The 14,655-nt window shown below is 44.3% G+C and overlaps 1 protein-coding gene across 1 annotated transcript; it reads right to left on the bottom strand.

The window, feature by feature from the left end:
- Positions 1-1,052: 1,052 nt before the first annotated feature.
- Positions 1,053-7,373, bottom strand: clul1 (clusterin-like 1 (retinal); the record flags this gene model as incomplete). The annotated part of the gene is made up of 8 exons (XM_080779105.1): positions 1,053-1,190; positions 1,530-1,720; positions 2,619-2,842; positions 3,047-3,172; positions 4,003-4,423; positions 4,988-5,158; positions 6,351-6,499; positions 7,268-7,373. The coding sequence occupies 8 exons, from the start codon at positions 7,371-7,373 to the stop codon at positions 1,175-1,177; spliced, it is 1,404 nt and encodes a 467-aa protein (XP_080635231.1). The 3' UTR covers positions 1,053-1,174.
- Between the last annotated feature and the right edge of the window lie 7,282 nt (positions 7,374-14,655).

The following is a 14,655-nucleotide window of genomic DNA, read 5'->3' as shown; positions in this document are numbered from 1 at the left end:
GTTGCATACATCTGCTTAATTTAACTTTTGCACCAACCAGAGTTTGTCATTGTTTTGTAGTCATCAGGCCGGAACCCTCTAAACCAGAACATCCTTTCCCTCAAACCGGAAGAATAATACCTTCCCAATAAAAGCCTTGATGTGGCGTAGTGCGAGTTGCGCTTTTATTGTGGAAGGTTTTATCAAATCTTCCGCTTTGAGTGAAAGGAAGTTCTGGTTTAGAGGGTTGACTACAACATGACTTAAACGATATCATCCACTCCCGATCCCGGATCATATTATACCCGAAAAGGAATGCTGCCCAGGCTAGCACAGAGCTGACATTGACTTGAAATATTCTACCAGGTAATGAGAGAGATGTTTAACTTTGTACTCATCAGATATGTATGCAAGTGGGGCCTAGTGGTCAACCACATATAGGCTCTAATGCAGCCTGACAGTGCGTGACACTCCGTCTCTCTCCCCCCGTTTCCTGTCTGTCTACCGTGTAGATGTGTGTAGCAGAGTGGCTCAGAGCCTCAGCTGGATGGCCTCAAAAGTTGGGCGCCATAATCACCTTTTGATGCCTCGTTTGGGAGGATTAAATGACCCAAATGATCGCTGGACATGTTGCATAGCAGATTTTTCCTTTGTCAGCCTTCTGATTGGTCCCTGACCGACTAACCAGCTGGCTCTTTCTGCCTTGTTCCACCCTGGTTCCGCCTTGTTTATGTTGAATTTGCTAAACACATTTTTTGGAAAAATCCTAAAACAAATTTTTATGCAAATCTAGTGGGGATCGAGATAATGAATGTATTACTTAGAATATAAACTAATGTGATTTTGTACAGTTAAAATACAAACAATAATACATGTTTTACAGTACTTTTCTAGCAGCAATCACAAACTGATTTATCGCTAATGACGAACCCCACAGAAATCAGGAATGTACAAAAAAATAATTTTAAAGACCAATTTATTTTGGATCATGTTGGTGTCATCACTTTGATCTACGACTTTCATGTGAATTGAAGGAATCATTCATGCATGCATGAACACAATTTGACAACATCTGATAAAATACAGAATCACATTTCATTGATAAAATACTATACAGTAGGTCGTAATAAAATACGATGACATTTGATTACATTTGATGGAGGCTGCACTGATGGAAGTGATGTTTTCCACAGACCTAATTATCTTCATGCCTGTAAAGCAAAACAAAAAAGTGTTGTCAGAAGTCGTTGACCTGACAAACATGGTGTCAGATGTAGGTCTCTGTGTGAATCAATAGCACATCAATGTTAGACGTGCGCCTCGACCACAACTTGGTGTGAGTTTATGGATTAGTCTCAGAAACCCAGACGTTTTTATTTCCACTTACGGATTGGCTAATTTCACACTCGTGAGTAAGCTACTGTACTTTTGCTCAAGTCACTTTTGAATTCTGGTCTTTTTACTTTGCAGGAGAGTATATTTCTACATTGCTAAATGCTTTTCATACTTAGGTAAAGTAAATGCAGTACCACTGTGCTCATCATCATTACCTGGCCATCTCCTTGTACATGTTCAGTGCCTCCAGGGTGACGTACTGGATGAAGGCGGGGTCATCGAGCTCCAGATCCCCCGGAACGGAGAGGACCAGCGGGGGGGAGTTGAGGATGTTCACCTCTACCTTGGTCTCCCGTACCGCATTCACCACATCATCATCATCATCATCACTGTTCTTTGGCGCCACCTGGTGGAGGTGAACGGTCATAATAATGTATTTTTAGGTTGGTTTGTTTCTCATTCTCATCATCTAACATTACTAAAAGGTCAAACCATTCCCATGTCTGTGACTACGGATGGTGGCATTGTGGCACATCAGCATGGGAATAGTATGTGTCTGAGGTGAGTGCACCTTTTTATCTGTGTTATTTGAGTTGAACAGTATTATTTTTGTGATATAATAGGCCTACTTTTTCATTTCATTGTGTTTATTTTCTTACTTTATTATTTAGCTGACCTGCACTATTAAGACAATAATTAACTAGCACATTTCCATCTGCAGTACAATAATAAAACCACAGTGTATATACAAATCAAATCCACAATAACAATTTGCCCATCTGTAAATGGTGCATTTATATACAGTATACATACATCAGGAGCAATTCGGGATTCAGAGTCTTGCTCAAGGGCACTTCAACACTAACCCTGGGGGAGCCCGGGATCGAACCGGTTCCCCTCCGGCTGCTCTACTGGCCACTCTACCCGCTGGGCCACTCCCGTCTGTGCTACAGTTACTCTGTGAACGTGCCTTCTGTCCTCTCTCTCCTCCAACACACCACCACGCTGGGCTCAATATGCGCTGAAGAGTGCATTGCTGGAATTTGGCGGAAGTAGCGGGATTTTGGCGTTGGTGCTTTTTGACGTTGATGCTTTACAAATCTGTAATCTGTATTCTTTCTCTGTGTATGAAACAATTGTTTTGATTGGTAAATCTGACGGATGTCTCCGGCCCCGACATTTCCGGCTATGCACTCTATGCCTTATAATGTGACCAGGCTTTTCTCTTTGCAGATGAGTAGGCCTGTATAGGGGCCGAGGCTATAACAACACACCCCACTATACTACCACTAACTTCCACTCACCGCGGCGATGTGGAAGAAGTTTTCGTGGGAGGCCAGGGTGACGTTGCTGCTCGCCAGCTCGGCCACCCAGCTGAACTCGGCGGCCATGTTGCTGAGCCAGTCCACGGTCTGGTCGGTGTGGCGCTGCACGATGGACAGGATCTCCTCGTACTGCTCCTTGGCCACGTCCTGCAGCTGGGACACCTCGTCAAGCTCCACGTGCAGCTCGCGCACGCTGGGGCACTCTGGGAACGGGAGGCGTAGCGTTACGTATATATGTGTGTGTGTGTGTGTGTGTGTGTGTGTGTGTGTGGTATACCAACCTGCTCGAGCTGTTACGGGTTCAGTCAGTGTCTTGCTCAAGGACACAGCCGGGGATCGAACCGGAGACGGCCTCCGGACTCTCGTGTGCGTGCGTGCGTGCGAGAGAGAGAGAGAGAGAGCCTCACCTGAGAGCAGCGCCCCCTGGCAGGCCTCACACTGGTTCTGCAGCTGCCAGCACTCTGACGTCTGTCTGCGCAGGTCTCTGCACAGCTTCCTGAAGCTCTGCAGGAAGCGGGGCAGCGTGTCCCTCTCTGCAGGCAGACAGCAGACACACAGAACAAAGTGTTAGTCCCTCTCTGCAGGCAGACAGCAGACACACAGAACAAAGTGTTAGTCCCTCTCTGCAGGCAGACAGCAGACACACAGAACAAAGTGTTAGTCCCTCTCTGCAGGCAGACAGCAGACACACAGAACAAAGTGTTAGTCCCTCTCTGCAGGCAGACAGCAGACACACAGAACAAAGTGTTAGTTAGTGTCCGTACGACCCTTGCTGTTAATTGACGGTCCTCGCAACCTTTCCTGGGTTTAACGCCATTAAGACCTGAGGACCTGATTCTACAACATGTCTTCTATTAAAATCCTACAAACCCTCACAAAAATGTAGCAATCCTGGTCTCTAAACTGCCTCCCCCTGTTCAGCCGGGGCGTCTGATGGAGGGGAAAGGAACTGGTTGGAATAATTTACAGTTTTCTGAAAAATTTATGTTTCTATATGGACTAACTACTAAAATGATATGTAATTGGCCGTCCAAGTATACTTTAGTTGTAACTGTAGTACAGTCTTAAACAGGCATTAGTTCCGACACCCTACCCAAAACCCAAGCCTAAACCTAACCTCACAGGAAGCCACGGGTTAGTTTTAACCTGCCACGCATGTCGGGATGCCACGGGTGAGTTTTAACCCGGCCATGGGTTCGTTGTAACCGGCCAAACATGTCGGGAGTGACGGTGTTGTCGGACTAATGCCAGTTGGACTGTTGGTATGTCTAAACAACACACTGTATGCACTCCATTGATGTGACATTAACAGTGTTGGACGTCACCTCACTTTAAATCCAGTCATCTATTTCAACATCCCCACCTTTCTCCTTCTCCTCCTCAAAGACCTGAGTCACCACGGCTCCAAACTCCTCCACGACGCTCCTGCCGAAGTCAAAGAAGGACTCCAGCACCTCGTCCAGGCCCACGCCCTGCAGGAAGCCCGAGTCCCGGGCGGGGTAGAAGGGGTCCGTCGTGGACTCCTCCTGCGGCTCCGTGTCGTTGAAGAAGGCCGCCTGCAGCACTCGGTCCAGCTTGCCGCTCATCTTGGAGACCAGGACGACGCTGCGGTTCACCACCGTCCCCACCCTGCTCATCAGACGGTTGAAGGACGCCTCCACGCGGATCACGTCCGTGTTGGGCTTCTCCTCCTCGGTGCTCCGGTTCACCACGATGTCTCCTGACGCCACGGGGGGCTCGCGCGTACTAAACTGTCTGGACACTCTGTGGAAGAAGTTCTCCACCTAGGATGAGACGGGAGTTTTGTTAGTCTTGGGTTAGTCTCTCGAGACAGACTGTTGACTCGCATACATAATCGATCAAATTTAAAGGAAAAGAAGGGCGCTGTTTTTCCTTTCTTTTTTTGACCAAGGGTTCTCAGATTGGTCTTGGATGGACCTGTGCTAGCCTGAGCTAATCTCAGGCTTAAATTGTGGCAATTTTTGTATTTTTCCAGTTTTTCATGCGTCTATGAGGTGATACCCTGGAGACGTTTTTATCTGCAATCGTGTATTAACTTTGTATTTAGGGTTTCTTCCTGGAGGCTGAACCCTTGACAGTCAAACGGCCCAATGAAATAAACGGTAATATAGTGACATCAAACTATCACTATTGGTTTCATTTTACGCTCTCAAGAGTTAAAGATCTATAAGGGTCCATTTGGCTATACCAACTAGCTGGGGACCACCTGGAACCCCCACAAGGACCACTGGTTAAAAAAACAATGTTCTATGTACTTGGATGAAATTGACCAACTACAGTTGGGGTGGTTTAGCTTCAGGCAGCAGGTGTATCCTGTCCGTAGCTACCTTGGCCCCGAACGTGGCGAAGCCCCTGCGGCAGGTGGACGTGTAGAAGGTCTTGCAGGCGTCCTCCAGGCATGGTCGACACTCCTCCCACTCCGACTGCAGGGAGAACTTGCACTGCTCCTCTGCCTCCTCCAGCTTCTCATTCACCTCCTGGGCCAGCTGGGCTGCCCCCTGGTGGCAGAAAAGGGAATATTTCTTTCTTTCTTTCTTTCTTTCTTGGGCATTTAACATCTGATTGTTAAGCTGTAAGCGCTGGTGTGCAGCTGCACACATCTCCTTGTTCTTGTCATGTGCGTGCATGCGCCTACCTAGCTACTACATAGTACCTCCAAGTGCATTGTTCGTTTCACTGGTCATCAACAGGGGGTCCTCAGAGTTACTACAGGGCCAAGTTACTGCAGCCAAATCTTTGTGTCATATCAACTTTTCTTCGTCTTCTTTTTACACAACCTCTTGAACTCTATAGCCTCCCTATTTTGGTGGGAATATTCGCCGAAAATAGCAGATCTATAACTGTGAGCATGGTGTGTAGAGGGACAAAAAGAGAAGATCAAGAAAGTACAGATCAAATTGACTAAGTATTGAGAGTATTGAGAGAGCGAGGCCACAGATAGTAATGATATAATGCTGTCAAACAAGTCTCCAGCTGTGAGTCACACCTGGAGACTGACCCAATATCGTTAATGACAGCTCATTTATCTTCTTTAGTGTTCAACCCCTTTCTGTCACAACGTCGTGTAACAAGAAACTACCACTCCTATTAGACAGCTGTGTGTGTCCCTGGCTGGCTGCACGGAAACAGCGTTTGGTTGGGCCAGCCCCCTGCAGGACACGTTCCTGAAGGTCTGGATGTTCTGGGGACCCCCACACGGTAACTCTGTCATTTCTCGACCGTTTCGGATGTGGGGCGGTTCGCCGGAACCGGGCCGGCACCCTGGGACACAGTTCCGCCTAACAGTGTTGTTTTTTTTTTGTTTTACCGTAGCAGCCACCATGTTTTAGGCAATTTAGGGCAACACCGACTATGCTATAGGGCAAAATGTACCCGATAGCGTGTTGCCCTATACTAGTATAGGCCTTCATTAGGATCTCCTCTCTCCTTTCTCAGTCATCTTTTCCTATCCTGCACCTCCTGCATCCGGCACCTCTTGACCATTTCAGTTAAACTAAATGTAATAATGCCCACGATGCAAAGTGCTTGTCAGGATGGGGCATGTCCCCAAGTTTAAATATGAAACGTTTGGGAAGCCCTTGTTTTAGCAGTAAATCAGTGCCTCTGCCGTTGAGTGAGTCGCACCTGCTTCTTGCCCTGGCTGTGGCGTAGAGACTTCATGAGGTGTTTGTGTTAGGGTTAGGGTCTCACCTGCTTCTTGTCCTGGCTGTGGCGCAGAGACTTCATGAGGTGCTTGTGTTTGTGCTCGTTCCTCAGCATCACCTCCCTCATCTCCTTCACGCCGTACAGAGCCCTCCTCACCTCCTCGTCCACCAGCTTCTCTCCGTCCAGGGAAAGCTCTGGCCGGCGGTGAGGAAAGGTATGAATGCTCACATCAGTGTTGTTTTTTTTGGCAGCAAATTGTCATTTTAGTTTTAGTCATAGTCTCTTCTGCTACACAGTGGGTGGTCCAGGTACCCTCCCTCGTTGTGGGTACTTTGGGGGGTTCCAAATGGCCCTTTACTGTGTGTTTAACTATGAGAGTGTACAAAATGGAACCAAATCGACCCGTGGTCAATTTGGTTCCATTTTGTACACTCTCAGACCCCCTTTCAACCGGTTGGTTCCCAATGGGAACCGGTTCAGTTCTTTTTGGTTCTTAGTCCATGAGCCAGCTAGAGATCCAAAATAATTGGTGGGAAAAACTAGACCTATATTAAATTGTTTATAGGATCAATACATGTAAAGTAATACATTGATAACCCTTCCACAGTAGTAGCTTTTTCAACTTTTCTATTATTTTGCATATTTAACTACATAATACCTCATTTGCATATTTAAAAATGTAAGATTTGTGTCACGGTGATAACAATCTAATATTAGGTGTGGTTTTGCCCACTCAATTCATAATTAACGTTCCAATTTTGGAGCTCTGGCTCATGGACTAAGAAACAAAAAGAACTGAACCGGTTCCCACTGGGAACCCATCGGTGGAAAAATGTTATGGAACTGAGCCTTAATTAGTACAGGATAAAAAAGGTTCACACTTTCTTTCCAGTACGGCTGTTCTGTTGTGCCATTATATAGAGCCTATAAGCCTATTTATTTAGGCCTACAAAACAACTCACGTTTCAGTGTTTCGTCGGAGACTCCGGTTACGTCCTGAGAGTTGAGAACGCCCGCCGCTGCCAGCACTACTGCCACACACAGCAGCATCTTCATCTGGGACGTCATTCCCAGTCAATTGGCTAGACTGCAAAACCCACTCTGAAAACACAGGGTTCATATTATATCCGTTATGCCATTGTCTGTTAATCTGGTTGCCTCCAAAACTGCTCTGCACCAGAAAGGTGGAAAAAGTGCTAAAAAGTACTCACATTTACTTAACCCATTAACCCATTAAGGTTTTTTTTTTAAGGTTCTTTTGTGGCTTTTCGCCTTTATTTTATATTTTTTATGGAGGGACAGACAGTAGGCTGACAGGACATGGGGAGAGAGATGGGGGGGGGGGGGGAAGACATGCAGTAAAGAATCCGCGGCACACTGCCAGACTGGATTACCAGCCAAGGTGCCTCATGGACCGCTGAGCCATGGTCCAGCCCAGGCCTACTAACCCATTACGTTTTTAAGCATTATGTCATATAGGCCTATTTATTGAAAAAATAGCATATGAACTTGTAGATCTGCTATTTTTGAAAAATCGTGAAAACGGGGCGCAAATCTTTGAATATATTCTTTCAGAGCGAACATAATATTAACTCAAATGTTTGTTTCTTGGGGGGGGGGGGGGTCCCTGGAAAAACACATTTTCAGATGGGGGGGGGGGGGGGGGGTCGAATGGCAGATCATCATCTACAAGCAACACGTGCATCTTATAGATTAGCAATTTTCCAAATATGCAAAGTTCAAATATATATAGGGCTGAAAAGTGTTTTTGTAATTCATTATAATCTAAATAATTGTAGTGGATAAAAGGGACAACATTTGTCCCTGAGAGGCTGAGATCATGCAATGGAAAATTGGAAATACTCCAGTTATAAATAAAAGTACCACAAAATTATACTTTAAGTAGAGTAGCCTACTTGAGTTGAGTAGCCTATTTCTTCTCAGCACTATACAGACTGGTCACGTGTGCAATATGCAACTAAGATGGAACACATGCACACACACACACACACACACACACACACACACACACACACACACACACACAATATTAAAAAAGCAGTGGGTGCCGCCACCACCCACCCAACAACTAATCTAACCCAGAAAGATAATAGGATTTCAGTTTCAGCAGGAGTTGCTACTTAGCAATACCACATGGTCTATACTAGGCTATACCCACCCCCCCACCACATGGTGGCACTGCGCATCCATCTGCACTATGAAGAATGCCAGCCGACTGCCGAGGTAAGTAGGCTACATAAGTTAAGAAGGACCAGGGTCTCGCTTCACTGGTTAGGCAGAAATATAAAGTACTGGGGGTCACTTGCACTTGTACCTCCCTACCATGCTTCATTTGGCCTGTGTTAAGGTGATTCATTCATTTCAGTGTAGGCTATAGCGACTACATTGATACTTGATAGATACTAAACATGATGGATAGCCTATAGGCTAGCCTGTTTTCTTGGATTTAGCAACAACGGGTCTTTGTGGTGAGTTTGAAGGCTGTCAGTGAACTAGCTGGTCTTTTTAGATAGATATATTTTTGATTTAATTTTTAAATAAATGTACATACCTGGCCAAGATCAGCCTCAAGCCATTTAACACAACTCACTATACGTTCTAATGCATGCAGGCTGCAAACACTTACCTATGGCCTAATTGACAGGCTGACATGACAGCCATATTGGTCTGTTTGGCTGTTTGCTTTGAGGCACACCACAGCATGGAGCATTGTTTTCTTTGCATTCCATTTACCCTGTCCTTAGATAACTAGGGTCCAGGCCAGCTATATAGGCCCTGCATGGTCTTTCACTTTCCTGAAGTCACTCATTAGAGCTCTGCTAGATGCATGAATTGTAAATTGTAAATGGGAACCATCTGATCTCAAAATGGTCACTTGTTGTGCCTATAGCAGTTGTTTCTTCTTTTTCTCTCAGGGGGCCATATAGGGGCAATTAACATGTCAAACGTCTCACTCACAGATGAAATACTCACTGCCACCACAACATCATTCTTGTTTTTACATGTTGCAGCCAGCCTGTCATTGTAGAACTATCCCTTCGCATGGCCATGTAGGAATGGGCCCACTTCACTTATGCACTTACACAATTTACACAGTTACATAATTTGGCACCCGCTCTGGCTTACTGTAAATGGGGATAGGCCTGTACAGTACTTCGTTATCCCACATGTCATTATCTCTGACAGGCCAAGAGGCAGAGGTTGTGTTTTCGCCTCTGTCTGTCTGTCTGTCTGGTCACTGCTGGACCGATAATTAGCTTTATATGAGGAGGAGTCCACTTAAAAACAACACACCTGTGTGAAGTGAGGAGCGCTCGCCTCTTATCATCATACATCACATTCCGTGGTCAACCAATCAAATGATCTAATTCTGGGCATGATAGAGGCCCCTCAAAAACAAAGGCAAACATCCTGAACGCAGCATGCTATTATTTTTTATAGGCTATTTTTGTACGCCGAAAGGGGAGTGCTTGTTTTTGTTCCAAAGCCTCGCCCGCGTGTGGCTTCTAAAGAACCGCCTGCGTGACGGTTTCTAAAAGGGGTCGTGGTCATTGGTTAACAGCTTCAAATATCATTCAAAGCTCAGGTGGAGCAGCGACTTTATTCGGTCGTTTGGCTAGTAAGCCGCCGTCACTCAGTCGTCCTGGTCCAGAACCGCCGATCCGACCGATACGTCCATACATATGCCCATATACTGATGACATCAGGGCTACTCCATATATGGGCATAAGTAGAACAAGGACATACAAATTCAGAGATCACCATAGGCTAGATGGGTATAATGGGGACACAGACAGACGGACAGACAGACAGACAGAAAGGTGCTGCATCGTTCCAGAGTAGATCGGCACCAGTCTAGCATCATGAATGCAGCATCCGATCCATCCCAGACTGGAATGGCATGTGGAAATGCCCATAGCGGATCTGCCACAAACTAATGTGGAAATGCCCATAGCGGATCTGCCACAAACTAGGGCTGCACAATATGGACACGACGTCATATCTCTGTATTTATGCCAAATATTGCGATATTATCGTTAAAATGTCATATTCTATATTTTAACACATTATGTGCCCTTTTATTCTTTCAAAATGGTCCACTTTTAGACCCACTTTTTGACATTTTGTAACAAAGAAATTCCTTTTTTTACCAAGACGTCCACAGACGTCCTGGGCACTACTGTACATGCGGTAATTCCTAGGATGTCTTGGGTACAAAATGTGTTAATTGTTGCAACGCTTAACACTAAACATTATTAAAAAAACTGTATAATATCAAGTCAATATCGAATCACAATATATCGATATATAATATCGCGATACCGGTGTTGCCTTTTTGCAATACCTTACCACAAACACAAACAGTTGCACTGTAAAATACAGTGCAACTGTATTCCTTGTGTTCTTGACAACTGAAACCCAACGCCTGCAGGCAGTGGGCAGCGATAACAACAAATTACCATTTTTAAGATTTGAAGATGTGAAAAATAATGTGCAGCTTAGGCTACCGGTATATTGCAATAACCTTTTGATCTGAATGTCTGATTGTATTTCTTTCATATCCATGAACAACAATTTACTCAGCATAATCTTGATGTCTTGATAAAAACAAAACAAAGTAGTGCAAATAAAAGCATCTAAACTGAAGCTACAGTATGAGTATGAGATAATTAAACATGGTCAAAAGTAGGCTATAGCGGCTGCGCAATGTATTCAATATTTAATTTGTATTTGTTACATGCCTACACAGGAGTATATAGGCCTACAATTTGTTTGTTCAATACTACAATATTGAGGAAGCGAGAAAAAGCTTCCTCAATATTGTAGGTCAGCAATAATAACAATAACAAAATCAAATCAAGCATCTTGACAAACACATTGTGAGCCTTAACTTACCAGTGGTTGAATGCAGGCGCTGCTGTACAGAAGTGGGACGTGTGTGTTTACAACGATGGCGCAGTAAGTTATCTAATGTAATACCTGGTCCTGTCCTATTTGCGCTCTGTCCACGCCGGCCTTATCCTATTAGAGAGTATTTGCCTTGCAGGTGATGCCACGCTAATCCAGCAGTCAACACACTGTCACAGACAGCACTTGTTGTTTTGCATAATGGTTTACAGAGATTACTTCGTCATGGTATAGCCTGTACGTACATAAACACACTGGAGGTATTGATGATGATACAGTATAAGCAATACAAGACACTGCTCGTATAGATGATAGCAAGATTATGATTGCTATTATATTTTCCATATCTGAATCTGTCGATCTGTCTGTTTGATGAATACTTTTATCATTACATTTATGTTATCCTTTAAAGGGACACTTCACCCTTTTTGCAAAAAAATATATGTTAATGACGTTTAGAAGCTTTAGAACAGTTTCCTGGGGGTCTTTATGTGTGTAATAATATGTGGTTTTAGATATTTTAGATTGTAGCAGTGAGCCTGTTGTCTCTGATGTCATGGACACTGGGCTCACTTCCTTCCTGGACTACATGTTGTCTCAGTAAAACAGTGATAGGTCCAGGAAGGTAGTGAGACCAGTGTCCATGACATCAGAGACAACAGGCTCACTGCTACAATCTAAAATATCTAAAACCACATATTACACACACAAATACCCCCAGGAAAGTGATCTAAAGCTTCTAAACGTCATTAACATATATTTTTTTTGCAAAAAGGGTGAAGTGTCCCTTTAAAGCAGCGGTTCCCAAACCTTTTTGGCCATGCACCCCCTGTTACCTCCTGACCATAATTGCTCATGGTCTCATTATAAAAGACATATAGAGACATCCAGTACATTTCCTATTTATCCACATATATGTGGATAATTATGCTGCATGTATGCCATATTCAGGTTCACATGTGTGCATATGTATATGCACACATGTGTATATGAATATATATACGCTATATTCTGCATATACTTGTCATTTATTGGTATAATATGTTAATATATAAAGTATTTAAAATAAAACCATAACCCAACCATTAGCCTTAACCACAGTTTGGGAACGACTGCTTTAAAGTCTTAAATGTATAATATATTAATTATGCGAGCTGTGTCTGTCCAGACTCATAGTAGTGAATGAAGACTTTTTTTAAAATGTAATGACTACTTCTAACTACTTCAGTTCTAATCAGTTCATTCTTGACTCAAATTGTTTTGTGCCAAATGTCATGAAATTCCCTCAAGGTGTCTCTGAGATATAGTGTTCGCCATGTTGGGACAGACATGAGGTTCACACTGACCACGACCTTTGGCCTTTATCCACCTATACATACTTCTAGTCAGTTCTTCCATATACTGCTGTTGTTGGCGGAGGCCTGCACATCTGAACTGTAGGCCTTTGAGAAGGTCAAAGTTTGTCTGAAAACTCTGGATCGTATACAATAACAGGGGGCAGCGGTGGCCGAACGGTTTGCGGAGCGGTCTTGATATCGGAAGGTCGCTAGTTCGTATCCCCGGACCGGCACGTTAAAATTACCACCGCTGAAGTGCCCTTGGACAAGGCATTGAACCCCTACCATTAAATGTTCTATGAGCAGGGCCTGGCTGTAAACAAGTTATTGAGCTTGTCCAGTTACCCTGGGTAAATATAGTACCTTTACGTAGTTATTTCTGTTACTTCCTCGCCAACTCGCCCCCGCAACTTCCGTTGACTATTAAGAAGTGCAAGTTTCTTGCGTCTTTGTGTTGTAATGATCAACACTGTGTGTGCTTAGACGGTCACTCGGAGCCAAAATAGAGTAAACACATGGAGTAATCACACGGAGGAACTTGGATTTGACCTCGCTTTTTCCACACAAACACAACTCTTGCATCCAAACATTCCACAATGGGAACAGATGGAAGTATGCAGACTATTTTTAAGTATCGCTGAGGGATCATTTTGTGCTCTAAAAAAGGCATCATCTCATCTCTGTTTCTCCTCCTATTTTTATACCTCCAGGTTGGTTTCGTTGGAATAAAGCAAGGGATTTGAATCATAATGGCAGAGCCTCCAGGGACACGTCCTGCTGGCATGCACCGCCGGATCAGAAGAAGTCCCATGACCAGCAGATATTCTTCTACTGGACTACCCGAGCCAGATGGTTGATCTCAGTCAATCATATCTGCCACAGGAATTCATTATTTTAACATGTAGGTGATTGCATGCTCAAGATAATCTCTGGCCATCCACACATTTAAAAAGAACGCACACCTGTGTTCTTATAGTGAAGACACGATGTGTCCCATTGCAATATATATAAATAAAAATAGATACACAAATTACAATTTTAACCTTCAATGGCAAGCGCAAAATAGGAACACCAGACTTAAAGTGGTTAAAACATATGTTTATTGGGTATAGTATTGCCTCTGTATTGGGAAGTGAGTGCACACAAAGTTACAACATTAAAAGATAACTTTTATTGACGACGTTTCGAGCCAAGGCTCTTCATCTGGTCAAACTCAAGATGTCTGTGAGTTGGGTTGTCCCAAGGCACACGAGACTAATTGTCTCACGGCACACTAGTGTGCCTGTGCCTGAGTTGGCACACTGGTGGATTGAGAACCACTGGTCTAAACACAGAGATCACCATGCAACACACCGCAACCCCAGGATATCATTTGTAAAGAAAGCATGTCTCCTCACAGGTAGCATCATGTTTAGCGTCTCGACTGCTGATGGAATGTGAAGGGCACGGGGTGAAAGAGTTCCTCTGTCCTCATCTCCTCATTGGTGCCCCGGCTCCCTCTTAAAAATGTGCCCTCTTTGCATTCTGTGACCCGGAAAATAGGGTCCTCTCCATGCAGCTAATAATCAGAAACAGCCAAAGCTGTACACCAAGTCCTAGACCATGCTGCCCCACTCAACACACACCTGGATCCTATAAGAGAATCGGGGTCAAGGTCTTCCCATGTTCTTCAGCGGTTGACCTCGGCTCCAGAGGCCGAACCATAAAAAAGGTCTCTTTCAAGGGGATGTCTGCATGGTGGCTTATAGCCAGTTCACATGCACTGGAGTTTGAATCCAACACAGTCACGACTCACATCATGTCATCATATCATATCATATCATATCCCGATTTGAGCCACTATAGAGGCCAAATGGTCCACATGCCATCCTAACGGTCTCCTAAGTCTGATCTTGCGAACGTCTGATGTTTACCGACTACAAGAGGGTGTTGCTGCAGGACAGAGAAAAAGTAGATTTTCTCCTGATTTGACTCTCTGGAAAAAAAAGCCATTTTATTATGAAAATCTTGGGGAGATTGTGTGGCTTGAGACGATCGGGTCCTATATTTACTTCAGTGACCATGGGGTTAAAGAATGGTTCAGA

Source organism: Protomyctophum bolini, assembly GCF_963924005.1.
Source record: "Protomyctophum bolini genome assembly, chromosome: 12".
Taxonomy (NCBI): domain Eukaryota; kingdom Metazoa; phylum Chordata; class Actinopteri; order Myctophiformes; family Myctophidae; genus Protomyctophum; species Protomyctophum bolini.
The sequence above is the reverse complement of the archived record's forward strand: the minus strand, read 5'-3'. Positions and strand labels throughout refer to the sequence as shown.